Consider the following 27,649-nt stretch of genomic DNA (forward strand, 5'->3'; position numbering starts at 1 on the left):
TGAATCAACATATTTCTTTAATGCTCATAAATCATTCACGTTCTGTATATTACAAGATATTAAAACAGTTACCAATAATTATAAACAAACTTGACAACAATGGAGCCGTTGAATTATGAAGTGCAACGGTTGCATACAATTTACAGCATTCATTATATCATTACAGCTGGCAAATTACCCCAATCTCTCCCAGTGTTACATGTTTCATTTCTGCTTTATTTTCTCTCAAAAAATTGACAATTAAAAGAGGATTAGCATTAGTGTGCATAGATTTTTTTCATATCCAACATACAATTCAAGAATTAACACAAAAAGAGAGATACATTTCGTGGGGGGGGGGGGGATGTTATGGGTCAGTTATGGTAAACAGTTAGGGTATCGTAAGCAGTGGTAAGATTTAATGTTAATTTTAGTCAACAGCCCAACGGATGTCTACTGGGGATTTGAAATGGAACTGTTCACTGATGGTGCAATCACCTCTTCGATGATCAGAGCCAGAATGTGGCACAACTCCTTGGCCTGAAAGAGAGATTAATAGATTAACGTTAGCCACTTATATTTACATCAGGAGCGATTTACTCCTCAGAGGCTACAGTAGTCCTCAATGCACAAACTAAACACCTTTTTGAGTTTTAATGACACCTGAAATGCCACCTACAGTGTGTTTCCACCAAGTGAGTTCAGTTTGGTTCGGTACGTACCATTACAAATAGTATCAAATAAACCAGCCCCAACCGTTCCATTCTCCCTTGGGGAACCAGAGTAAAATGGTGCGGTACTGTCAGGGTGAAGCTAAACCGACTCCACTCATGACAGTGTAAAAAAGTTGGTGTAAATATCCCATGGAAGTCGAGGCAAATGCCTGCAGTCTGTCTCAACAAGACAAGCCTGACTCGGGGCTTTACCGTTCCAAACCAAACCATACCATGATGGAAACACAAGGGAGATGTGAGACAACATGCAACTTCACTAATTGATAAAAAACAAAGGAGGACAGTTTTAAACAAAATGAATATGCAATCACAACTGTGAATCATTACCGCTTTGAGATGAACGGTGAGTGTTTTGGGTCGAGCTGGATTTCCATAACTGATGATGACCGATGACGCTTTGCCTTGTTTCTTGGGTGGGGTGGTGCGCATGTGCTGAACTTCTGCTAGTGGAATCATGAACACTTGTTCCTGAAGAGGGAAAAAAAAAAAAAAAAAAGATTCGTGACAAGATGATAAGTGTGTGACAATGATGAAAGCCACTGTTTGTGCTGTGGCTGCTAAATGTACCTGTGTTTTTGGGTCAAGAAACTGTGCACCCTCCTGGCTGACGCTGACCACACAGGGAGAAGGGCAGTCACGCTGGCTGACCTTTTGGGCCAAGAAATTGGTGGAGCCGAATTTAGGCAGGCCGCTCAATACCTCTGAAAATTTAGAAGGTTCAAGCAAACGCAGCTGTCATCAGTCATGACGTGAAGAGGAGAGAAGAAGAGAAGAGAAGAAAGAAGAAAAGCTGAAATAAAAGTATTCACCTATGAATTTTATTTTGGCAGCCCGAGGACTGAGAGACTGCATGGCAGCTAAATGACCCAGACAGTTGGAATGGATCCCTTCAGCTCTTCTGCTGAATCGCTCCTCTGATGGCAGGTACTCCTTCATATCCGACCTTAAGGGGAAGCACAACCACATAGTGTCAATATTTAGAGCATTATATCAGAAAAACACCAATCCCCATCAGTATTTGGAGAAAGCCAGATTGTCCATATCAATGGTTTTTAGACCCATATCTAAAGCACACATGCAAATCTTTTTGACTGCCCCTTTCTCTCTGGCCTGCACTAACCCCAAGATGTACTTATCTCAGTCTTAGTTGACGTCAATTATTAGAGACCCCCCCACAAAGATAAGATTATAATTCAAACTCTGGGTTTAGCCTCATCAGCTAAAAACCTGGTTGTTCCACGGGTTAGTCAGAAGTGAACAAGCGTCTTGGATGAGAGGTCTCGAGTTCAGTCTCCAACCATAGTTTAGATACGTATAGTATTTCCAAAGTAAGGTAAGTATCTGTGTGCCATTTCATCCAAATCTCCCAAAATATTACATTCCTACATTGATCCGTCAGCATTTGATTTACTGAGATCAGATCGGTATGTGTGACTCACAGTGACGGCTGATTCTTTAATCCCCGAGCCAGATGCTGCAGAGCCGAAAGCTCCGCCGCGTGCTTGATAAATGAGGCACCCATAACAGCAGGAAGCAACACGCAGCCACTCAGGTAGTCGGCCAGGAGCTACACACACACACAAATAATAATTTGAAGTGAGATGGAAACTGGGCAAATCATGATTAAAATAGCTAATATTCTCAGCTGCTGTAAGATCATCTCGTCACCTGCTCGTAGTGGAACTCCAGATAGAGGTCAGTCCTGAAGGACAGGGTGTTTCTCCACAACAGTCTCCTCAGGGACAGGAAGATGGAGTCGTCTTCCAGCAGAAAGTCGAACAGATATTCCTGAGGATGGAGGGGACGAGCAGTCCCATCTGGCAGGAGGTGCAGACTTTCATTTTAAAATGCATCACATTTGCTATATTTTGACCTCGTGTTGTCTCTCAAACTAAGCAAATTAGTTGCATTTTGACTTTTTGAAACAACCCAAAAAGCATTATATGAAACCAAAGATAACTGATATATGAACAAGCTAAATAATGGCATCAAAAGTCAAAAGTCTGCCTCACATCTAGAAAATGAATTTAATCTGACTTACTTACCTTTATTTCTATGGCAGACGATGGTGAAGTCTCTCATTTCTGTAATGTTTGTGATACCCATTTCCGTACAGATCTCTTTAAGCACATCGACTGACATCTAGAGGAAGATTAAAAACAACTTTAATCATGCACACTTAATAAGTAATTATAAAACAAAAAATGACCGCATTGAAATAAATCTTACGCTGAAGAAGTGCGTCTTAATGGGTAAATTTACTCCTCCTGGCAACTTGATGGAAATGAGTAGGAATGTTTTGCCAGCCTGTAGAACATCACAACATGTCACTCATGGCTCACGCACGTCATGATGTAGTGTGGCAGTAATGAAAAGACTTGCTTTCATATGCATGAGTGTGTATAGGTTAACTAACCAGAATGGCTTCCAACTCAATTTTCGAGGGGATGGTACGACGGCAGCCGAAGTCGAGAGATCGTTCAAGGTTTTCCTGGCACACGTGGGCCAGCTCTGAGGACGAGATGGTGTGTGCACTGAAAAAACCTCTTTAAACACAACTTTTGTTATTGTTAACTGTTACTGTGTGTCTCCTACCTCGGCATGAATGGTCATCGTCCTGAGAAATGTTGCTTAGGTGCTGTGTGACGTACGGCATCAGCGTGCCAGAGCACAAGAAGAACCCGGTCATCGTACTGAGCAGCGACCAGCCGAGCTTAGAGCTGGAGCTGTGGAGAGAACAAACACAAATGAAAAAGGAATCTAACATAAAGCAGAGCACTATTGAATGTTTATTTTCCCCCACATTCCTCTTCTTCACTCGTCAAAACTTCATATGCAGAGCTTTAGATAAAAGTAGATTCATTTATAGTTTATTTTTAAACATTTTTACACAAGATGCAAAATAAGCCAAGAATGGGATTTTATCTATTCTTTTTAACATGTACTTCTTAACCCTCTAATATTAGTCACACATATATACACTATATATATTAGCAAGCTATAAAAAATAATACATTATATACTATTATTATATTCTACTTTCACTGAGCTGATTTTCTTTCACCTACATCTGACCTAATTATCGATATCAAATACTAATTCATTTAAGATTTGAACTTTGGTTTTTGTCACGATGCCAGTAAATATGAATTATTTTCAACACATACAAAGTAAATTTTTTCGTGTTGAATTATTCCACCGGCCTGGGATTATGTCAATGAATAGAAGTAACACTTGTGACAGTGCCATCTAGTGGATATAAGCCTGTTTTTTTCTCCATATGTCAAATATCGCCAAATGATCAATTCCAGGGCAAAATCCCAGATTGACACCCAGATATAATAAAATGTATTGTGCTTTAATGGAAGTGAAATCAAAAATTATAGTTTGAATGGGTTTCAATGGGACATTTGTTGTGCTTAACGCTATGAGTGTAACACTTGCTTGTCCATAGTGTATATTACCCTCACTGTAGTATTTAAAAAAAAAAATTAGAATGAAGAATGAAAAGCGTTTAAAATGCACACAGCAGTCAGAAATTCAACAAATACACAGACTCACTGGTCTGGGTTCAGAGTGGTTTGCTTGATGACCTGGCAGTAGATTTCATCTCTCAGCGTCTCCTTCTCCTTCCCGAGCTGAACAGATCACAGAAAGTCTCTTTAAACCCCAGAGTCAACATCTTTAAGACATCATTTTTGGCAAATACACACTTTGAATGCAAACTGACCAGTAAGATATCACGCAGACAGTCTGCCTGGGTTCTTTTCTTCTTCAGCTGCAGGTCACCCATTAACTGCATCACAGCTGGAAGGACCAAAAAATGGAAGCATGAAAAAAAAAAAAACCCAGTGGCTTCAGTATATTAATATGGTTAGTGTGGATGCACTCACTCGTGAAGCACTGGACAGATAATTCATTGAATTCAGAATCACTGTAGAGAATGAGGGACTCCTGTATGGGAACCTGAATAAAAAAAGAAGTGAGTAGTAGAAGTAAGGATGTTGGAAACTTCCAAAGCAAGGCCTCATTAATAAAACATAGGTATCCTGATGCCTTCAGTGTGGTGAGTTTGATAGTTGGAATGTCACTAAATTATTTAATGGTATAAGCAGTGAATTAACACACAGGTTTCCTTTTGGTTTTGAATATATATTTTTTTCCATATGAGTCCATGCAATTCTTACACCAACAATCCCTGACTACAACTATAAAAGTTATGTTTTTAGAACTTTTTGGAGAAAGCTATGAAAGTAGACTGTATAACAGTGGAAAAATACTAATTATTTGTATTGGTATTATTATTTATAGTGGGGGACAACTATGCTTTGACAACTCTAGAGGATTCGATATTTGAAACTAGAAGTAATCTGAATTTTAAAATGTCAAAGGCTAATTATATAGATGGATTTGTTCATGTACAAAGAATATGTACGACATGACTCGGGACGCGAGGGATCATCCCGTCTTACCTCTGTGTGTTGAACAGCTTCCGAAAAATTCCTCCCACTGGCTGGCAGAGACATGTTCCCCACTCTTTAACACAAGAATTAATGTCATGTCACGTCACTTTAACACAAAAAAAAGTGAACATCAACAACACAATTTGTTCTTTCATACCTGAAGTATTTAATGGCGAATTTAGCCATGGGTGAGAGGACCTCCATATCACTGACAGAGCCCTGAACTGAGCTTCGATTTGAGCCCTGCTGCAGGGTGTCCCTCCTGGGACGCTCTGAATCAACACTGCCCATGAGAAGCAGCGTGTCTGCTGGAGCCTTATTCGTGGCTGCACCGGCAGGATTAGTGCGCCTCACGCTTTTCCTCCGAGTATCTTTTCGCTCCAGGTGTAGACTTTGGTACTCCGGGGCCGCAGACGGCTGAGTGAGGTCTTCTGGGAAAAGACCAGAGCGTCCTCCCATGGAGCCAAAACGCCAACCTAGTGGAACACACACACACAGACGAGGTTATTTGATAGCGACGAGGTGTTGATATGCATTAAAATAAGCATTAAAAAACAACCACAAATGTAGATCGCACCTTCCTGAAGTCCGTCCATTGGCAATAGTTTGATGATGTCACCCCTGTCGAAACTGAGCAGACTCTTTTCATCTGTCACAAAACTCTTCAGAGCAACGACATGACCCGAGCCCTACAGAGAAACAGGAAGATTAAGTCCCTAGAAAAAGCAGTCAGAGATTGCAAACCTCTATCAAGAGTAAATCCCCTCCAGATATTTGTTTACATATACATCCTCACACAATTTCATCACAATTTACAGTCAGACAGACAAACGTAACCTCATCCACACGAATGATGACGATAATGGTGTGAGAGAACCACCTTGATGAGCTCCTGAAGGAATAACTGGATCATGGCAGTGATCTGAGGAGCTCTGTTGGACTTCAGCACCAGGTTCTCGTGCTTCAACTCCACCTGCACCTTGTCTGCGTCCTGCAGGTCGGCGGACAGCAACTCTGCAAAGCTACGGCCGGGCGGATTTGAGATTAAATTCTGTGCGACAGACCTCAGCCACAACAAATGAAGATGAAAGCAAGTACGGACGTTTGAATTCAAGCTGCCATAGTGTACACTAAACCAAAGCTTCTCACTCAGAGGTCAAACATGACTGTGTGTTGTCTTGGCTGCACGTTTACCTGTAACTTCTAAGGTGACGGAGATGTTTGGGGTTGATGCCAGACGCTCCGACAACCTTCAAGAGATTAATCCCACGATGGGACACACCCAGAACCTGAGCATCGCCGCTGTCCGCCTGCGACAGCTGCACACATAACAAGATGTCGTTGAAACCACAGATACTGAGCTGCTTCACGTTAAGAAAATAACAATAAGTTTCGTCTGTCTCACCATCAGAGGGAAGAGTCGACTGAAGTAGTTTTCCCAGTTGTCTCGAGCAGCAATGACAATCCTTCTCTTCATGTTGTCGTCCTCGATAGTGCTGATAGATGTTCCCACGTTGAAGTTTGCTAATAAGTGCAATCAGCATAAAGTAGGTAAGCGGAAGTGTTTGAGAGCTTTTCTCTTCAGGAGAAAACAAGTGGTTAAGGGTGGAGAGATAAAGGGAAAAAGGAAGAGTAATCAAGAGTGATCTTAATGATATGCCTTGATCTTAGCATGTAACAAAAGTCTCCATCCACATCTTAAAACCTGCAGTGTAATCTTAGTCTGTCAGAACAACTCTCACCGAGCAGATCCTTCATCTTCCTCCTCTCGTCTTTGTCGATCCTCATACAGCTGTCGGAGTACGTGTCCCTCATGATCTGAAAAACAGCACACGATTACGACGTCGTTCGTGCAAATCTACAGCTCAAACTCCATTTCCAGAAGAGCTGGGACACTGCAATAAAGAATGCAATAATGACTAAAAATCTGTCATTCAATTACAGTTTTAGAAGTTACTTAGAAGTACAAAGAAAATGTTTTTAAGTGAGTGAACTCATAGTCAATGTTAGTAGTAAAGTACCTTAAAGGGTGACTTGAGTAAAAGTACAGGTATCTTACGAGAAAATGAATTTGGTAGAAGTTGAAGTCATGTTTTTATAATATTACTAAATAAAAGTCTTAAAGTCTATGACATTTTCTAATATAAAATGTACTTAGGTTTTAGAAGTAAATGTATTAAAAAACGGGAGGAGTTAGGATTGAGTCATGGTAGCTCAGTGGTAGGGCGAGTTGTCTTTCAAACTGGAAGGTTGTGGTTCAATTCCTGGCTCTGCTAGTCTATATGTGTCCTTGAGCAAGACACTTAACCTTGTGTGAGTGTAAAGCAGCTCATCAAGACTAGAAAAGCTCTATATAAATACAGACCATAATACCAACTCAGGGGAAATCACCAGGGGAGAAACCATTTCTGAGTGCTTGAGCATCGAGTCTGAAGGAGGTATTGCACTTGTGAATGCACTCACCTGTTCACAGAGCAGATTGAGGATGTACGGCTGATTGAACATCTCTTTGGGGTAAAAAACCTAAAAAAAATAGATCAATTGTACTCATGGTTAGACAAGTACAACGATACAGTGTCGTTGAAAACTCATGTGCAGTATGATTGACTGACACAATCCACTTCTATCAGAGTCCATCTCATTTTGAAGCTAATCAGTGTCCTGTGATAAATGCCCCGTGTGTGTTTGTGGTGCCTTCATTTCTTACTTCTTTTCGCATGTACAGTTTCCCCAGCATGTTCGAGTAGGCAAAGTAGACGCCTGCTGAAAAGCGATGCAGCTGCGACTGAATGCCGTCATCATCTGGCATCATATCTTTAAAAAAAAAAAAAACAATAAACAAATGCTTCACACACGTATCTGTTAAAACATCATATGCTGTGATTTCATTCAAATTCTAGCAAAACATAAATAAATAAATGCAAACGGCAACAACCGCTGATAGATGGGGCAATCATGGTTGGTGGCTCAGGAATATCCTGCAGGATGGGCTGTGGAGGAGGAGGAGGCGGTGGTGGGCAGTCGGGGGGAGGAGGCGGAGGTTGCGGAACGCGCGGTAACAGCAGCATTTCCACCAGAGGGCGCTGCTTCTGCTTCATGCTGTTGGAGATGGAGCGGGGACCTTTGGAGTCAGGCTTGGGTGGTGTTTGAGGTGGCAGGCGTCTTTCCTGTACACAGACAGGAGAGTTAAAAAGGAAGGGTGTAACTGAGGCCTCAGGGAATATTCAGACCCATGAACCCATGACAATTTCAAACAGCTGTTCTAACTGTGACTGCCTGACTGTTCTGACAGAGAAACTGTAGAAACTTGACAAAAGCTAAACTTATCCAACATTTGCTGACCTGTGGTGGTACTGGTGACACATTGCTGAGTTTGTCCAGAGCTTCCTGTTTCGGGTTCCCCTTCTTCACAAACGGCCTTGTAGTGGGTCTGTGAAAAGAATAATACATGACAAGCATTAAATGAAGTATTGTTTCACAGGCAGAACCATCACAAAAGAGAAATAAAGAACAAAAACAGACCTGACGGGCTCGAAGGGTTCGGGGTCCTGTGCGGGTCGGCTGTTGAACATTTTGATGATATCTCGGATGTTGGAGGTCGGTTCGGGCCGAGGCTGGGAAGGTGATGGTTTTGGAGGTTCTACCTTAGCAGGGGGGTCACTGGTGTCCTTCACTGTAGGAGAAAGCAGACAGAATACAGTAAATTCCAAGCTCTGCATGTCATTCTTTTTGATATAATATATGAAGTATATATGAAACACAGCTTTTGTTATTTACTACTAGGCTTTGGAGGAGGAGGAGGAGGTGAAGGTGGTGGAGAAGGAGAAGGAGAAGGTGGAGGAGGCCGCTGCTCTCGGGAGCGGGTCGACTGACGCTTTGGGGGTTCGGTTTTACCCTTGGGCTTCTTGCCTTAAGACAAGTGGAGGAGAGCGAAGGTAAGGAACGGGGAGAGACATGAGAGCGTTATCACTAACTGACTTTTGTCAGTCACCTTTTTTCTGGAAAAAATCCCTCTTTTCTCTGAAAGAGTGCAGGTCCTCTGGATCGGATGACTCACCTTCTTCCTCTGACTGTTAGAGAACAAAACACACACAGTGACATCAGTGTTTCATATTTAGGAGTTAAAGACAAAGGCAAACTGTGTTTTATATAAACTATAGTCATGTAATCTCACAGAGATGAAGATTTTACACAGATCATGTACAACTGCATCCATCTATTTTCTGCCACTTTATCCACTCACTCCCACACTCACACCTGTGGACAATCTAGAGCATCCAATTAACCTAATCTGCATAACTCTGGACTATGGGAGGAAGTCAGAGTACCAAAGAAAACCCACATGCACTTGAGGAAAACATCAAGTCCAGACAGAAAGGCCCAAACTATATAAATGTTATATAAAATATATAAAATGCATACTTGTGGTTTAGGTGCCTTGTAGGAGGAGGTGACTTTTTTCTTTGGTGGCCTGGCTTGGACAGGTGGAGGTGATGGAGATCGAGCGGCGGGCGACAGAGAGCGTTCCCTGCTGCGTCGATCTGACTTGCGTCTCTGAAGCCGCTCCTCCTCGTCGTGACGCCTATCCCGCCTTCTCTCCTCCTCCCTCCGTCTCTGCTCGTCCTCCCTCCGTCTCTGCTCGTCGTCCTTCCGTCTCTGCTCCTGCTCCGTCTGCTTTTGCTTCTGCTCCTCTTTCTTCTGCTGCTCCTGCACCTGGTGCTGGGACAGACTCATAGCCTGCATGGTCATCTGCTGGGCCTGTGGAGACACAGAGGGATAAAGAGTAGACATTGGCAATAAGATGAAAGAATTAACCATCTGGCTGCTGGTGGTGCATCTCACCATGAGAAGGGCCTGCTGGTTGAGAAGGGCCTGCTGTGCTGCTGCAGACTGCATTGGGTCCATGATGGAAGGAGTCGGCATGGCGGCCTGAGGCATCATCATGGCTGTGTAGGCACAGATGTAAATTATCTGGTAAATTTAAATACTGAGCATTTATTAATATATTCATGGACAAACCATGACATTATATGACATTCAGCACATTAACTGCCAGTTCATGTCGTTCTATGACTCCACTGTTAGCTACGAGGTTTCCTTCGGATGGCTTGTTTTACTGCCTCACTGAAAGAAATGCAGATTTAATATTGTGTTTGCTTTTGTTTTTGCTCCTGCCAGGTAACATATGGATACTCTACATATTTAGCAATTGATGATGTTTAATAAATGATCAGAATCTATTCAAGTGTGCTAAAAGAGTTAACCTCGAGGTGAAATTTGCTTAATCAGGAACAACTGTGACTTCTTGACTAGAATAAAAGGGTTCTTGTATTCATTGCCACTGGTTTGAAGTCAGTGGGTCACAATTCATTTTTATGTAAAGAGTGGCTCAAAACAAAAACATTCATTTAAACCTGAAAAGCAGTAAAACTATATTCAAAGAGGTGTTTCCTGTCCTTCAAGGGCAGTAAAACAGTGTTGGCACTGGGTCACAAGTTTTCAAAAAAATAGGGATTAGCCTGACAATAAAAAGGCACCTAAATAAAATAGTAATAGAGTGAATGGATTACCTGGCATGGTTGGCATGGCTGCCATAGTTGGCATCATGGGAGCGGCACCATAGGTGGGCATTGTAGGGGTAACTGGCATTCCTAGAGAAAAAAAACAAACAAACAAGTAACATGAGCTTAGAAAACTCAATTTTCATGTCATTTATTTACTACTTCATATGAAATGATTCAAGTCTTTGAAGGTTTATTTACTAACGGCACACATGGGCCTTCTACTTACCCATAGGATAGGTTGGCATTGTCATCGGCATACCTGGTTAACAGAGACATCACACGTTTTTACAGGTAACAATTTATATTATAATATTATATCCTGCTGCTAGTTTTGTCGTTATTCTGTATCGTCAATACTTTAAAACATGGCTCGTTTACCTGTTCACAAAAGTAACAGTGCAACAGAAATGGCCATTGTCTTACAATGTGAATTAACTTTATTATTTTATTGATTAAAATAAAAAAAAATAATGGTGTGCACTGTGTTGTGTAGATGCAGTTTTCCTACCAGCTCCATACATGCCAGGCTGCATGGGTCCAATCCCTCCTCCTCCTCTCATCCTGTTGTTGAACATGGCTACTCTGTCCCTGTCCTACACACACACACACACACACACACACACACACAAATATACTGTAAACACGCCACATTGCATTTCACAACAACTACCGACATGAGGAGTGTGTTTTACCGCAAATACAACAACTCAGTGACTGCACACATGACATAAAACCGGAGTTACACAATCCAGCAGGGAGCAAAGTTCCCGTTCTACACACCCTATATTATAAAACTGCAGTGGAAAGCATCACGTTCACATTCTTTATAAAGAAAGACCGGATGATATCACTCACCGGAGGTCCTTGGTCGAGTACAGGATCAAACAAGTCGTCAACGTAGGCATCTATTTGTCGACTGCGCCCTGCAAACAGGCGTAGAGTAGTGAGAACCAGCCTATTCAAATGGAGGCCCGTGGGCCGCATGTGGCCCATAACCAACTTCATATAGTGGCCCAGCTAAACGAGAGAGACACTTTTCACTGTCCCTCAAAGATTCCTACAGTAGTCTGATAGCAGTGGTAGTTCTTTTGTATTCTGTTAAGGCACTTTGAGATGTTTGTGGGTCATATATGACATGTTTACCTTATTTCAAAGAGAAACAAATGCTAACATTGTGCACCTTTTTGATTTAATGCACTTTGAGATGACAAACACATTTATTTTTGATGTTACAGCTAATACTGTGCACTTCTTTTTACGCAATTTGAGGTGTACGAAGGACAGGTATGACCAAAATCATTTATTGCTACTTCTTTTATTATATTTTTAATGCACTTTTTGATGTACTTTTTAAACGTGTCCTCCAATGATTTACCAGTATTTATCAGTATTTTACCTACAATGAGTATAATGTGGGACGTGAGTGACGTTTGCAGACACACAAACCATGAATCCGCCTCAACACATTACCTTCCTGCGGATAATCTAATCCCCAGCGTCCTCCCTCGTGAGAAGACAGGCGAGGAGCTTGTACTGGAGGTGCTGGTGGGATGATGTCAAATGAATCTGCAGCTGACGTCCTGGAGGAAAGGAGACAGAGACACTTACAGCGGTAAGTCAATCCGGACTGACTTAGAGTATAGTACAGTGTACAGTGAGTGCTTCACCGGTCTACCTGTCTTCATGGCTGAACAGGTAGTCCGAGTTTGCAGCTAGAGGTGGCACCACTTCAGATTCTGCTCCCCCCAGCAGATCCATGACAAAGTCTGAGCCGGCCAGATCTGACCAGCCTTCCTCGTTCAAAAGAGACACCGACCAGCCCTGCGTCGCTTCCATCACACCTCTAAAACACATCACACGTCACATTAAATACAGAGACTTTAATAAGTACATGAAGTATAGTAAATAGTCTGAAACTAGGTTAGTACCTGAAATTGAGAAGCCATGAGGCCAGCTGCTCACCAGTAGTCCACGACTCCACTTCACTTGCTAGTTTCTCATCTTGAATAAAAGTTATTTTTAAGTTATTGGTTTTGACATGTTGCCTAAAGACAACTGTGTTTTTTGCTGAATGTGTGAGTCTCACCATTAAAAGTGTGCACATCCAACAGCATGGCGCCCTTTCTCTGGCTAGACGTCCACTCCAGGTGGGTGGGAGGGTAAATGCGTGACGTGGGAGCTGGAAGCTGCAGAGACGTGAGCAGTTTGTGTTGGCACAGTGAACGGTACCCACCTGGACCATAGTCTGACACATACCTGGAGGAGAAACACTGAGTTACATTCAGACAGATAAAGGAGTTCTCACAGGGGGGGACAAAAAAAACCCAAGACAGATAGATAGATAAATACTTTATTGATCTCCCATAGGTGAAATACAGATTGACTGATTATTTTTCATGGGAAACAAAGCCCAGCCCAAATAGACTTACAAGCCACAGTACAATATACATTAGAAATAATCTAACAACTGTTTTTTTTCCAGGCTTTAGACACACCAGGCATCGTAAAGTTATAAGCAGTAGTTTATTTATGGAAACTTTTCCTCTTTTTGAGGAGGCTAAGAGTAAAATCAGTTCATTAAAAAAAAGAAAGAAAAAAAAAGAAACGTCCAATGAGGTAATGCTAACCTTTTATGGTGTTTTTATTATATTATTTTTTGTGTCATTTTCTGTGCTATTATAACATAAAAGATGTTTAGCTTGGTGTTTTGCATGTAACCCATGTGACACACTTAAAAGGTACTGTATACTATATGTTCCTCACTAACTGTTGGTAATTGAGGCCAAGCAAATTTAGCACCTACTTGAGCAGGTGTTTGTCCAGTGATTGCGAGGGGGCAAAGGCACTGAGGCAGCAGGCCAGCAGCAGCCAGCCCTTCAGGCCTTTCTCCTCCTGCAGGCCCCAAGTGTGGTAAGCCAGCTGGGCCAGGACCTCGTCCCTCAGAGCTGGCCGGCTCTGGCACTTTTCCACAATGTAATTACCCAACATTTGCTCCTGCCAGCTGCTGAGATCCTGCTCACCTGTAAACCTCAAGATCTGAGGAGAAAATTATTGAAAATTAGGAAAGCGTTGACATCCACTTAAAGACTTAATTTCATCTGGTACAGACCAGTTTGTAAATTTCCACTGCGGTTTTGGCATCTTCTGGCTCCAGAGGGGTGAGCGGCCTCTGAAGGGGGTATTCCTGAGGCTGGCCCCATGTATCCTGAGAGAGACACCACATGAAGATATGTAAATATGTAAAAGCAATGTGGACATTTGTTTCTGTCTCACAACATAAATTTCAGCAACTAAAAAAAGAAAGAAAAAACTGACTGTAAACCTGGAGTTGAATTTCCAGGCAGGCAAATAGAGTTAAATCATTTAAAGCTCCAGTTCAGAACACCAGCACCCCCTGTGGACATCTGAATAATTACCAAAACATTACCTGCTCTCTATATAACTAACTACACATATCTAGTAAATTATGTCCTTAGTACAGAGTGATTATAGGAGAACTTGGAGCTGCATGGTGCAGGAACAGCAGCAGCTCTGAGGTGTAAAGTGCAGAGGCAGAGAACTGGGTTTATGCAAATGTGTGTAATCCGGCCGCACTCACCTTTAATGTGGACTTGGCATAGCGAGAGAACGGGAATCTGTCTATATCCCGAGGCAGACCGAGATTGTGTTTCGCTTTCACCTGAGGAGGTGCAGCCTCTGTAACCGCTGGCAAATGCTGCCGCCCTGGTGGAAAAGAATGGAACTAGAGTCAATCATGATACAATGCAACAGGACAGAGGGGATGAATGTGTGCAGATAGTAGTGTGAATAAATCAGTCTTCTTGTGTTGAGCTGCTTGTTGATGCCAACCTGTGGAACTGAGAAGTCTGGCCGACAGCTCAGCAGGAATCTCCAATCTCCCAACATCCTGACGGTAAAACCACGTCAGTTATCAGTGTAAAAGAAAGAAGCTCAGTGCTTTTAGAGACTTAAATCTGTGTTGTTGATGAAGTTTGTGGTCTTACCATTCCTGGAGACACAGACTTCTTCTTTCTCACCGTTTCTTTGTTTCTCTCATGTAATTCCTGAAATAACGGACATGGAAAGCGAATCAACAACGAACCACTGAAGAAGTCACAGTTGTTCCTAATTTAGCAAATTTCACTTCAAGCTGACCAGTGTGTAAAGGTTGTTATCCAGGTACATCAACACTTCCTCGTCTCGCCTGAGGAGTGTGTTTCTATTCTCGGGTACACATTCTGTTATATACTCCTGTTGCTCCGCCCTATTTATTATGATAGTTCCAAAAGTCCACTCGGTTGTTGTTTTTTTTTTTTTTTCCAGAGAGGAATTACATGAATATAACCCTGTGGCATCATTCCACCCTTATTTCATATTTGTGTATTTAAATGTCATGCTTATTGGTCATAGGTCACCAGATAAACAACTACAGATCAGCTGTGGCATGCACTGCACATTTACTGTGTCTTACACATCCATGGACAAACATTCTTTTGTCATGACTTCCACTTGAATAAAGTTATCAAATATAATCCATAATCGTTTTTCTACAAATAGTCAGGCAGCCTCACCCCGGATTAATGAGTGACTTTCCCAAACCAAACAAGTGTATTTACAAACCAACCCACCCTCTGGTTTACAGGGTCACTGCCATATTTAGCAAAATATTTGAAAATAAATATATCTTTTTTGGAATATCATAGAATTTAGTTCACATATTCTTAAATCTCTGGAGGATAATTCTCACTTATCCAGAAAAACAAATTCAGTGTATGAACAATACTGAGTCTTTACCTGACATCTTTACCTTTATTTATTTATTTACACACGTTTAAATAAACAAATTTAGCTGGGGAAGACACAAAAAAACCACAATATTTTGATTATTAGTCCCTAAACCCCCTTAACGGCATATAAAGAAATTCTATAGCATCTTATTTCAGATCCTCTCTAACATAAGTGGTCCGTTCCGACCGAGTATAGTAAATATTTATGTCTTGCCGCTCGTCATATTTGAAGTGATTGTCTCTTACGTACCATTAAACAAAAAGGGTCTTCATTTTCCCATAAAAAAACATTGTGTAATATCTTCTAAAGGAGCATTTCTGAGAAATCATTGACTGCTCTGGCCTTTTTCCAGGAAATAATTAGGAAAATAAAGAGTCACCTGCAAAAATCTGTCAATGTAAATCTTATTTTTTCTATACAGCTGAAGAATGTTTGTAAATAGCCTTCAACAGCTGGTATACTGCTCATAGTCCAACCTTAAAAAAACACCCAATACGCCGACAGTGATACACCTGAAGGTTTAAAAACTAAACGCAAAAAGTTTGGACAGTAGCTGTAGCTGAAAGAAGCATCTCTTGGTTCAAACAACTGGCTTTGTACTACTTAAGAGAAAAGCAGCCTTACCTGTCACTGCTGTGGGATTGGACGTGGAAGGAACAGGTTACAGGACGTGGAACAAGAGATTCAGCACTGCTTCAAATTTCACTCAGACGGACTGAAGTCCAGGTCGAAGTAGGAGTGACTGAGGTGTAAGCAGGGCGTGTGTCCAAATGACATGACTAACGCCAGATAAGCCAGATAAGACTTTTTTTTTTTATTTTATTGTTCATAGTTCATATATTAATAAATAAACACACAGGGTGTTATCACTGATTGGGGGTGGGGGGGGGGATGGGATGGGTGAACTTCTCCGATTATAGATTAAATGCTGTAGTGTCAGTCGTCTCGTAGTATTGCAGCCGAATCAGTCGGAGCAAAGGTTTACGGCACAATAAAGTTAGCAAACACAGGGCTGTGCAGAAACCTGTCACTGCAGTGATGGGAGGGATTTATTTACCTTCCTCCAGTGGCGTCTCTTGATGGTGTCTCTAGTTACGAGCATCGCAGCCCAGAACTGGGTGAAGGACTGCTTTAGGCGCTTGAAGTGCTTCCTGGAAGAAGACAGGGGGCAGCAACACACAGTGTTCTTCAATTCGGATTCTCTGTACTCATCTTTAAGTTGCTTGTTACACTTTTTATGAAACAGTTACAACATGGTAATATTGTGATAATGTTGTCAAATATGACATTTTCTCATGTTTATGTGTCTCCAGACTGTCTGTTCATAAATAAATGAATAAAAATCTTGAATTTTTAATGTAATAATATAGTAATGTTACAGTTATTTCCAAAATAAAATCCAGGTAATAGCTTGTCAATGATAATTACTATAGGCTCATGAAATAAATAATTACCACACAGTGTTATTACCAAGCAATTAGTATAGAAATATGATGTTTTTTACCATTATATTACTTCTCTATAACCACCTATCCATTTTTGATTTACCATATCATCAACAGAAATTTAATTTTATTACCAAAGACAAAGTGGATATTGTTTTGGATTTTAATGCTTCTAGTATTTATAGGAATATTTCATATAAATCCTCTCTGGTCGCCATAATCTCTGTACCTGGCCTGGTGTCCTCGTATGTGGCTCTGGATGACGATGGCTTTCTGTCTGAAGAACTTAAAGTTCCTCCGGCAGAGGAAGCCCCTGATGTTCCTCTGGATAGTGACGGCAGCCCAGGTCTGAGTGGTGATCCACTTGTCCTCCAGCTGCTGGTGCAGCAGCTCCTTGAGGAACACCTGCACGAACATGCACATATTACGTCAAAACGGGAAAAGATCAAGTAATCGGGGTCATCGTGACGGGAGTGGTTTCCAAACCTTGGTGAGGCCCAGTCGGTAGTGCTCGTCCTCTGCACCAATCATGTCCAGCAGAGCCACCGTCTGTTCCCTGTCTGACTGCTCAACCTCACGCAGGTTGAGCAGAACCCCGTACCTGTGACAGAGAAACACATAGCGTCGTAGTCTTGGAAAAGCCCCAAATCTAAAATCAGTCGTGCATTTTTTCCACATTTCGGTTACTTCAATACTGACTACTGAAAATCCAAACATTTTCCTATTTGTATTTTTGTTTTACTACAAAATAACTGTATCTAAGTTAAGGAAATATCAGTATCCATCCATCTTCTACTGCTTTAACCTCCACATGAATCCCTGTAAGTAACTAAGAGTATGGTGAAAAAAACCTTTCAATGAAGTAATGGTATTGAATCCGTATGGGAAAACCCTCTTTCCTGATGTGGATGGTCTCCATCATCCCTGCATGTCTCAGCTGGGCTGACACATAGTCCACATCAAATATACCAGGAAGCTACTCAAGGACAGAGAATTGCAAGAACATTATCCAGGAAACAGGAAATAACAGTTCCTGCTGTCAGTGACATTGAAATTAAAATAGTTGAGGTTACCTTGACAAAGTTTGGCTTCACACAACGAATAAACATAGTTTTGCATCTGTTTTTTTGGGGGGGGCGGAAGCAGAGAGACAAGTTAGCATAGCATCATTTTTACCTGAATTGTCTTCTGTAATACAAATAACAGGCATGTGGTAAAAGGTGATTCATGATGTGACATCTTAGCCTTTCAGTCATTTAAGATATTTGTCCTCTTGTGAAATCCCTGGTGAACTATTCTCCTGTCTCTTATCTCGTTACATCGATCTGTAAGTGCAAGGAACATCTGTCCATCTGTCTGTCTGTTAACCGTCTGTTTGTCCAACAGGATTCAAATTTGCCAGGTGACTGACTAAGAGCACCAGAGTGCGCACTTCGATGTTTGGATAAGAAACGTAAGATTTATCCGTTAAATCCATGATCCAAACACGCTTTGATTTTAGATACACGTCATCCACACAAAGTCAAACAGTGCTACAGATGTGCATAAGACCGAGAGTTGTATAAGAGTGAGTTGTACCTCTCCAGGCGCGTGGTGAGTTCATTCAAGGACTGGAGGAAGTGTGAGGTAACAGTAGAGGGCTGATGGCGGAGGCCCCTGCCTCTCCATCCCAACTCTCTCTGCTGAATGTAACCGTCCTGAACCTTCCGGAACAGCTCTGAAACCATCTGACCAACACGGCCGCATGAAGAAACATTACGTTGTCTGTGCGTCACTGCTGGTGTGGAAGCCTACAGATCATATGTATCCAGGTTTTTCACCTTTAACTGACTCTTGGCAAAAAGCTCCACCACTTCTGTCCTAAACTGGTCATGATTCTTATTCAGGAAATTATGGACCTGGAAGATATGGAGTGTTATGTCCTTGCATCAGCATCAACCAGAAAAATTGACACTTTACACCGTAAAATAAATCCAGGTCAAGGCACTCAATTTTTTGGGGGGCTTTGAACATTTAAAAACACCACACACAATAATGATTCCTTCATGTGTGCTTGTTCTGACTGATACCTGATAGGTGACCGCTCCAGCATAGTGATAAATAGTGAAGACTGGATGTGGGTTCTTGGGCTTGGCATAGTAGGGACTGTTCCCATGGTGGTAGTGGCACTTCTGGAGGAAGGTGTGGTCAGTGGCCTGAGATGTACAAAGCAGCAGAATGAGTCATTTAAACACAAACCTCTGCAGGAGAAAGGCAAGTTGAGACCATTATTGGGATTCCTGTGTATTTGGCTGAATCAGATAAAGGCTGTGTAAGTATTTGTGTGTGTGTGTGTGTGTGTGTGTGTACCTGAGGGAGGCTGGTCTGGTCGTCCAGTATACGCAGGATGCCTTGTGGTCTAGAGGAGATCATCTCCAGACAAGAGTGGAAGTTCTTGAGTGGCACCGAGTACCATTGGATGTGCTCTGCAGTGTACTCATCCTGTAGGAGACAGAGTAATACTGCAGTGGTACTACAGAGGGCGATGTTTGGTTTGAAAGAATAGTGATTTTAGTGAAAAGAAACCCTGCCTATTACTCCAGTTTTAGCAGAATTTACTTTAACTCTGAGAACACAGAGCTTTTAAATAAAGAGGCTATAATAATGTGCAATATAGAGTGTTTTGTTTTTCATTTCCACCAACTACTGTATATAAACACACCGGAGTAAAAAGTAACCAACATTTTAATTTGTCAAATATGTGGAAAAACTTCACAGTTCAAAGTTCGATTGGCTCGTTTTTATGAACAGAAATAAAAGAAAAAGTCTAAAGTCTATTTTATTTTCCTGCACAATATATCGCTACTCTCGTTTTTTTTTTTTTTTTTTTTAAAAAGCACTAAAAAATGAATCATATAAAAACACCCTCACAATGTCCATATAAGGAGTTGTATAATATTCCCACAGCGATTTACCAAGGGTGCACAAGGGTTAAGGTCCTTTTATTGACAAAACAGTACAAAACCCTTAATAAAATAGCACCTGCTTACATTTCAGCTCTTTTAATACCATATAACTGAGCAAGAATCACCATGCTGGTGTTTAAAGGTTTCAAAAACCCTTGGATCACCCTGTCCAGCTACTACAACTATTTTATTCACACAAGCATTTGAGTGATAAATGATTTTGCTTCTATTTTTGTGCCTCTTTTAAAACCAGACTGAAGCCCCTTTCCCCCTATAATACTGTATCCCAATTTATGCACTTTATCTTCTTGTGTATATATATTTTTTAATCATGTTATTAAGCACTTTGAGTTGCAGTGTATGTATGAAAGGTAAAATACAAACATTATCTTTAATGATTACTCGATCCTAACTGACCTGCTCCTGAGCGATCACTGCCTTGTTGACAAAGTGCTGCAGCTTTTCGTTGGCAAAGTTGATACACAGCTGCTCAAAGCTGTTCACCTCCAGGTCCTACAGCAGAAGAGAGCAACCGTGACACGACATCCAAGACGTCGACCGTTTACCTCGTCAGCTTCCAGAGTCCGGGGACGCCCACCTCAAACCCATAGATGTCCAGAATCCCGACCGTGCTGTCCATCTCTGCGGGACTCAGCCAGTCGTTGATCTGCTCCAACAACCAGTCGAACAAAACTGCGTACAAGGCTTTGGCAATGGCATCTCTGCAAGACAATGAAGGAAATGAGGCACATGTGCCTTTCAGTGGTGAAAGTACAACACAACCTGGGAGAACAGCCCTGATTCTGACAAAGCCTTTTGAAATTGTGAGGAAAAATCTGTGAGAATCACTGTGAGAAGAGAAAGATTCTTCTTCTGTTAACTCAAGGTGATGTTACGAGTAAACCAACTGGTACTTTTATCATAAGTTGAGTTTTGGTTTGTGCATCATCCAGTTATCCATGTTGTGTAATGTGTGTGCTCGCTGTGCTGCATTATCATACAGAGATCTTCTTACCGGGATTCTATGGCACTTTCCACAGACAGAGGGCAGTAGATCCTGTCGTAGGTCGTTTCCTGCAGATAAGAGACCCATCAATGTGCCCATTTTTTTTAGCTCTGTGTAAATAAAGCCAGGAGAGGCTACTGACTGTGACTCTGTGTGTGATGACGGTCTGCAGGGCCTCGGAGGAAATCTGCAGCAAGGAGCCCACTCTCCTGGTCTCAGCCTCACTGAAGATGTGGGACACCTCGAAGGACTCGCTCTGAAACAACACCCTAACGCGTAAAATGCCACTGTTCGATTTTACTAACTCTAACTCTTCTACACACTCACCTCATAAGAGCTGAAGCAGATGTTGCCGAGCTGCAGGATGGAGGACAGAATGGCCCAGATGTTGGAGATCTGGTCGGCGTGAAGCCCGATGGTCTCGAAGCACTGAACCAAAAGTTGGAAGTCCTGTTTGTCCTGCTTCTCATTCAACTCACAGGAGCCACCCTGGTAGGAGGACACACATGTTTAGTGAGTAAAAAGAAAGGGGAAACTAAGAAGAAATAATGTTTGTCTGATTTACTTGGTTTAGGTAGTAATAGGTCTCAGCTCCCTGCAGGTACAGCTCCTGTTTGTCCCAGTCATTCATACCAGCCAGCAGCTCATAAAACACATGGTAGTTCCTCTCCTTATTGGCCTTTAAGGGAAACAAGACAACAACACTTGAAAAAACTTGAAAAAACTTGAAAAAACTTCAATAAATCTCCCTAGAACAGAAGAAAATAAATGAAATACTCAGATCTAGTGATTGAATCATCCTAAAACAATTAATAACAGAGTTTGACGTCATAAAAGATACACAAATATAATCCTACTTTGAACACACAGCAAACCTCACTCAGTATTCTCACCTGAAATACAACTCTGGACTTCTCCAGGAGATATTTGGACAGTGAGGTTCCTATGACAACGCCACTGTCAACAAAGACACAAATATGAAAGAAAACAGCTGGAGTCAATCTTGTGGAGGAGGAATCAGAAGGTGAAACATCAGAGCAAAGACGAGACGAGGTGGAACTCACTGGAGAATGTGGATGTGGAGGTACTTCCCAAAGCGGCTGGAGTTGTTGTTGAGGATCGTCTTGGCATTCCCAAAACTCTCCAGAATGGGAAAGACCTCCATGGGCTGGTAGAAGAACAAGTCAATGAAAGCAAAAGGGTTTGTAAAGACAGCAACTTGTGCTTGCTACTGGCTTTCTGCATCACTAACGGAGGTGTTTTATGAATTTTCCTCAGAATATTACCTGTCGCAGGTTGTTGTCTGCGCCCTGGTACATCGAGCTGAGGTAGTGGACTATCAGCTTGGTGGCTTCCGTCTTTCCTGAACCGCTCTGGCCACTGCACACATGCACATTTTACATCACTGTTAATTAGCAATAATATTATTAAAAGACACATACATATATATGTATATATATGTATATATATGTATATATATATATATATATATATATATATATATACATATATACACATATATACATATATACATATATACATATATACATACATATATATACATATATGTATATATATACATATATACATATATACATATATACACATATATATACATATATACATACATATATACATATATACATATATATATATATATATATATATCGCCTTATTCTTTAAAATATGCATGTGGATATAAAAAAATTGCTTAAATTCTGATCATCTTACGTGTGCATACACAGGGGAAAACAAAAGTACATGGAAATATACTGTGTAATTCATGTAATTGGTGGGTTTTTATCACGACCTGATAACGATGCACTGCTCCTGCGTGTCGCTCTGAGACTCACTGAAGGCCATGTCAGCGATGGCGTACACGTGGCTAAAGGAGAGAACAAAAAGCACGTAAAACTCAAGAAGGAAATGAGGTTCAGAGCGACTGAAACACACAATATTCACTGTAGGTTTTTGACTCACGGGGGATTTTTCTGTTGTGCTCTGCCCTGGTACTTCTGTCTCAGCTCATCTGTGTAGATATTAAGGGCCTTGAAGGGGTTCATGGACAGAAGTATGTTTCCAATGTAAGTCTGGAAGAGCAATGACATGCGTTCAGTGGATTATAACATACAAACACTCTAAAACAAACCATATAGCATTGGAGAATTTAATCGTTGTTGGTGGAGAAACTGGTTGCGCTTGTTATAATAATAGGAATTTTCTGTGAGGCACATGCAGTATTTAGCAAACAGGCCGACTCGTATACATTCGTACCTGTCACTCAGGCTCTGTTGCTGCCAGGATGAATCAGAACTGAACCTGCAGCAGCGGCTGCAGATGACTCAAGCCTCAATACATGGGGGTGCCAGCTCCATTAGGTGAGCTACCACGCAACTACTAACATAAATATTTGATTTCCTTTCCGATAGGTAACAATTGATTAGCTGTTACATATGCAGGGCCCATCAGACTTGGTCCAGGTGGGGTAATGAGTAGAAGGCATACCTTCGCCTGATTCAGATAACTCCTGGAAATGCACCTTTAACACTCGAGCTTGTTGTTATTATTAACACCGTTATAACGAATGTAATGAAACTTACATAAATACAATCACGGTGGAATCTCTTCTTCAGGTTCAAAAGCACAGAGCTCTCGCTGACCTCTCTAAGAACACAGAGGAACGAGGTTAACATGACATAAATACAGTGTGTGTGTGTGTGTGTGTGTGTGTGTGTGTGTGTGTGTGTGTTGTGAACGCACTTCAGTTGTGACAAATCTTCCACTTCATCCACCTCGACAACTTGTTTGCTTCTTGGCAAAACAAACTGAAAAAAAAAGAAAGAAGAAGCGACTGTAACAGCATCACCAGGTCGCATCAGGATCAGGAACGACTCACGACCCAATTTAGAACATATACTGTATGTATAAATAAATGAATGAGAGGATTTGATTGCGTGTTACTCAATGGATAAACACAAATACTTTACAATTGTTGTTTTATAATGTAGAATGAACACCTGTGTGCTGATCAGTCGGCTCTCCAACATCACCTGGGTGGGGTCCTCTGATTCCCATGGGGCCCTGGACTGTCCCCCGTTGTCATAGGCTGTCCATTTGTTTAGCTTTTCCACCGTCTGGTGGGGCAACAGGTTGTCGGCACTGAGCCAGTCCTGTACCATACACACACACACACACACACACACACACACACACATAACTGAACTGGACTGGACGGGACCTCCACATTGAACTTTAAACTCTAATAACAAACCCCGTTTTCTTGATTGTCCTCTTCTGCAGCTTCTTTCTATTCTCCGTCTCTTCTATGTTTTAATAAATTAATCCAACACCAAAAAAGTGGGACACCTACCTGTGGGTTTCCACTCATCCGTGGGTTCCCAGTCCAGTGCACCTCGGGTTCCAAACCCATCAGCTGGGCTACTTCCCTGTCAGTGTCTTCTTCATACAAGGAGCACACGCCTGACATCACTGCATTTGCCTCTCCATTTGGTAAGGGCTGAGCGGCTGAACTGGGTATTCCAGCTGTATCGTCTCTCTCTGGCTCCGGTTCTTTGGCCCGAGTCAGTCCTCCACCTGGCATTCCTCCTGAAATAGACATCTTGGTCATGTTGATCTGGGAGGGGCCCAGTCTCCCTCTTGCAGCCTGTAGCACACTGACTCCTGTCCCATTGTCAAGGTTGGCTCTCCTGCCTCTGTCTTCAGGATTGGTTGGTCCTTCCAGTGTACCGCTGGACCCAGGGACCCTCTCTGCCACATCCCCACCTGATGATAATGTTCCTGGCAAAGGCTTCTTGATGGTCTTAAGGAGGCTGAAATCTGGCTTGACAGGGAGCACAAGTCTAGCACCTGGTTTTGGGGGTTTGGGCTGAGAAGTTGTGGCCTCTCCTGGTGATTCTGTGGTACTTGATGAAGTGGAAGGCCCAGGAGGTCCTGGCGACACCGCGACTGACTTTGCCTTGCTGACGATGTTCATCCTGGGGAGTACAACGGCGTACTTGGCTTCTATCTCTTTCTCCTCCACTGGGGCTCCTTCATCTTCCACACCCCCTCCGTCTTTCTCGTCAACCATTTTTTCCTGAGAGGAACTGTTTTTGTTTCTTCTGGCCAGGCTAGTCGTGCTGGCGACTCTCATGGCCACCCTATGTTTGAAGAAAGTGCCTTTGGATTTCCTGGTGCCTTGTTTTTGTTTTATGGCACGAAAGGAGAGCCAGCGAGAGACGCCGATGGCTTTAGTCCAAGCAGAAAGCCTCCTCCTGAAGTTAAACTCCCTGTGCATTTTCTTCTGAATCCATCCAGACATTCTGTTAAGAGCTGTCGTTCTCTTTTTCTGTGCAATAATCCGCTCCATTCGTTTACTACACTCATCATCAATGGCCTCATTTGCTGATGTTTCCATATCAGGATCTGAATTATTTTCTTCGTCTTGGGAAGTTTTCATCTTGACCTTGGGTAAAAGCAAACTCTGTGGCTGCTCTTGACTTTGGGTTTCTTTGGGTTCGTCAGGCTCCAGAATGGCTTTGAGGTCTTTACCTTTGGCTTTGAGAGGCGTTATTCGGTTTTGGGTTTTGATGGCTTTGGACAACTGTGTATCAGCCTCCACCACCTCCTCCTCCTCCTCTTCCTCATCTTCCTCATCTGAATCAGCTTCTACAAGACGATCCTTCTTTTTGATGTGTTTTAATTTGTTTGATAACAAGGTCTTGTTTTTTTCCATGTCGACCTTGTTCAGGGGAAAACCTTTCACAGATGATTTGACCTCATTTGTTCCAGAAGCAGGTTTGCCCTCTTTCTGCGGTATCTTTTTCTCTTTTTTGGCTTTTTGTTTGGCTTCCTTTTCTAGCATTTTCTTTTCTGCTTTGGCCCTCTGTTTTTCTGCTTTCTCCGACTGCTTTTCTGCCTTTGTTTTTTTAACCATCTTGGAGTTTGGTTGTTGTCTGCGTCTTCTGTTGGCTTTATCAGCTGTTGGCTGCTCAGATAGGTCCTCCTGGGTTATCTCTTCATTTTCAGCCCCATCCTCAGTGAAATCCTTAGATACTACAACTTCCTCAGTGTCTTCCTCTTCCTCTGCGTTGGACGCCACTAGCTCAACCTCAGACTCACTCTTGGCTTCTTCTGAAGACTCCCTGTCAGTTTCCCCTGCTGCTGTCTGTTCTGTGTCTCTTTGAGTATCTGATGCCTCCGTCTCCTCCTCACTACTCTGCTCACTCTCCTGTGTCTCAGCTTGCTCTTCATTAGTGCCCTCTTCCTCCTCCTCATCCTCATTGTTACTAGTCTCCTCTTCACTCACACCCGTAGACTCTTCTGCACTACTCTCCGATTGCTCATCACTCTGCGTTTCTTTGCCATTTCTCTTGGTTTCAGTCTTGGCAGGGAACTTGCTGCCGACTCTTCCCGGTTTCTTTGTAGCCGCTTTTGGTGGATCCTTCAGCTTGATTGTCTTGTTTGGTGGTCGTGATGAACCATTTGCTTCTTTCCTTTTATGAGGCTTCACTTTATCGCCGTTTTCATCCTCTAGATTTGGTGAATTCTCCCTTCCTTTATGTTTCCTTTTCGGCACTTTAGAGGGAGGCTGGGGTGCCTTAGAACCACTCGGTCTTACATTTTGGGGGTTTCTGGTTGCCTCTGCTCTCGGTTTCTTGACATTGGCTCTGCCTTGGGACTTGACTGGTGACATTAAGATTAGCTTTAAGTGTAAAATACCTACAGAACAGCAAAATCAAATAAATTAGATGAGTGTCGCCATTTGATATTTTGACAGAAAATCAACACAAAATTCACAATTTGAAAAGGGAAAAAGTGAGGGAGAAAAATACAAGCAAAGTGGCTATTAATCTATCCATGCTTTAAGAGATGGACTCAAATGTTCGTGTTGCAACAGCAAACAGCCTAATCTTCTTGTTAAATCTTAATGTCAGTTAAAGGCTATCTTGAGATGTGACTAAATACAGTCGTGTAGCCTGAGTGCCCCAGGGGTAAAGCAGTGTGAGCTCATTTCAGTGTAATATAGCTTACCAGGCTTCTCAGGTGAACACAGGCATGGCTGGGGGCTGCAAGGTGCTCCGGCTTATCCTGGAGAGCTGGTGTCACTGATACAGACCAGCAAACTGGGGGGCAGCTACACACTAATATCCCACCCACTAATATTATACAGGAAGGCACGCGGCCAAAAATGCAACGCTACCCCGGCATAAGTTTGCGTGGTTTATGCATACAATGCCCCCGTCGACAAAGGTGAGCCGTCACGCACTGACACACACGAACACAAAGTGGCCCCTGAATAATTCAGCTTTATGTGGCAAGCCATAATGTTGTGATGCAGCCCACACGGTCAGCTGGTGAATGCTCGGGAGGAAAGGTGAGAGGTGCTGCTTAGCGTGGCAACAAAAGGTGATGATGGAGGGAGACAGACGGCTCATTAATGGGTTTTCATCCGAGAGTGAGTGTCTGTGTGAGTGCGCCGGTAAGGTAAACTGACCCTCATTCCTATAGTGTCCGGGTCTCACAGCAAGGTCATACATAAATAGTTGGACGCAGACACTCATCTTAAAGATTGTCCTCTACTTTAAGAGAGCAGCTACTATAAAAGGTAGTTTAGGGTAAACCAGGTCCTCACACAGCTCATATTGCAGTGGCTTCAGGCAATTAGGGGACAATGAGAGTGCCTCTATAATGGATGATCAAAACTCTTGGATATGCATGTATGA

General features: G+C 42.3%; 1 protein-coding gene across 1 annotated transcript; it reads right to left on the bottom strand.

Moving 5' to 3' along the window:
- myo15b (myosin XVB) lies at window positions 1-27,038 on the bottom strand. Its single transcript, XM_058621109.1, has 67 exons — window positions 26,958-27,038; window positions 24,295-26,645; window positions 23,942-24,094; window positions 23,685-23,749; window positions 23,525-23,588; window positions 22,905-23,014; window positions 22,735-22,809; window positions 22,211-22,304; window positions 21,989-22,092; window positions 21,818-21,881; window positions 21,490-21,603; window positions 21,252-21,413; window positions 21,067-21,180; window positions 20,934-20,992; window positions 20,517-20,640; window positions 20,336-20,431; window positions 19,323-19,454; window positions 19,043-19,168; window positions 18,794-18,871; window positions 18,552-18,700; window positions 18,047-18,092; window positions 17,825-17,949; window positions 17,460-17,574; window positions 17,203-17,378; window positions 16,586-16,679; window positions 14,745-14,804; window positions 14,590-14,647; window positions 14,339-14,463; window positions 13,850-13,945; window positions 13,544-13,776; window positions 12,827-12,996; window positions 12,669-12,741; window positions 12,416-12,583; window positions 12,211-12,320; window positions 11,596-11,663; window positions 11,249-11,333; window positions 10,967-10,999; window positions 10,747-10,827; window positions 10,019-10,122; window positions 9,599-9,934; window positions 9,168-9,246; window positions 8,954-9,085; window positions 8,699-8,849; window positions 8,519-8,606; window positions 8,112-8,343; window positions 7,884-7,990; window positions 7,640-7,699; window positions 6,919-6,994; window positions 6,582-6,700; window positions 6,371-6,495; window positions 6,057-6,198; window positions 5,754-5,865; window positions 5,334-5,652; window positions 5,186-5,249; window positions 4,607-4,679; window positions 4,444-4,520; window positions 4,275-4,351; window positions 3,309-3,439; window positions 3,130-3,224; window positions 2,943-3,020; window positions 2,759-2,855; window positions 2,382-2,530; window positions 2,153-2,280; window positions 1,523-1,656; window positions 1,281-1,414; window positions 1,041-1,181; window positions 1-519 (listed from the first exon to the last, which is right to left on the bottom strand). Exons 2-67 carry the CDS (start codon window positions 26,617-26,619, stop codon window positions 433-435), a joined length of 9,771 nt encoding a protein of 3,256 aa, XP_058477092.1. The 5' UTR covers window positions 26,620-26,645; window positions 26,958-27,038; the 3' UTR covers window positions 1-432.
- Window positions 27,039-27,649: the final 611 nt, after the last annotated feature.

Source organism: Solea solea, chromosome 21, assembly GCF_958295425.1.
Source record: "Solea solea chromosome 21, fSolSol10.1, whole genome shotgun sequence".
NCBI lineage: Eukaryota > Metazoa > Chordata > Actinopteri > Pleuronectiformes > Soleidae > Solea > Solea solea.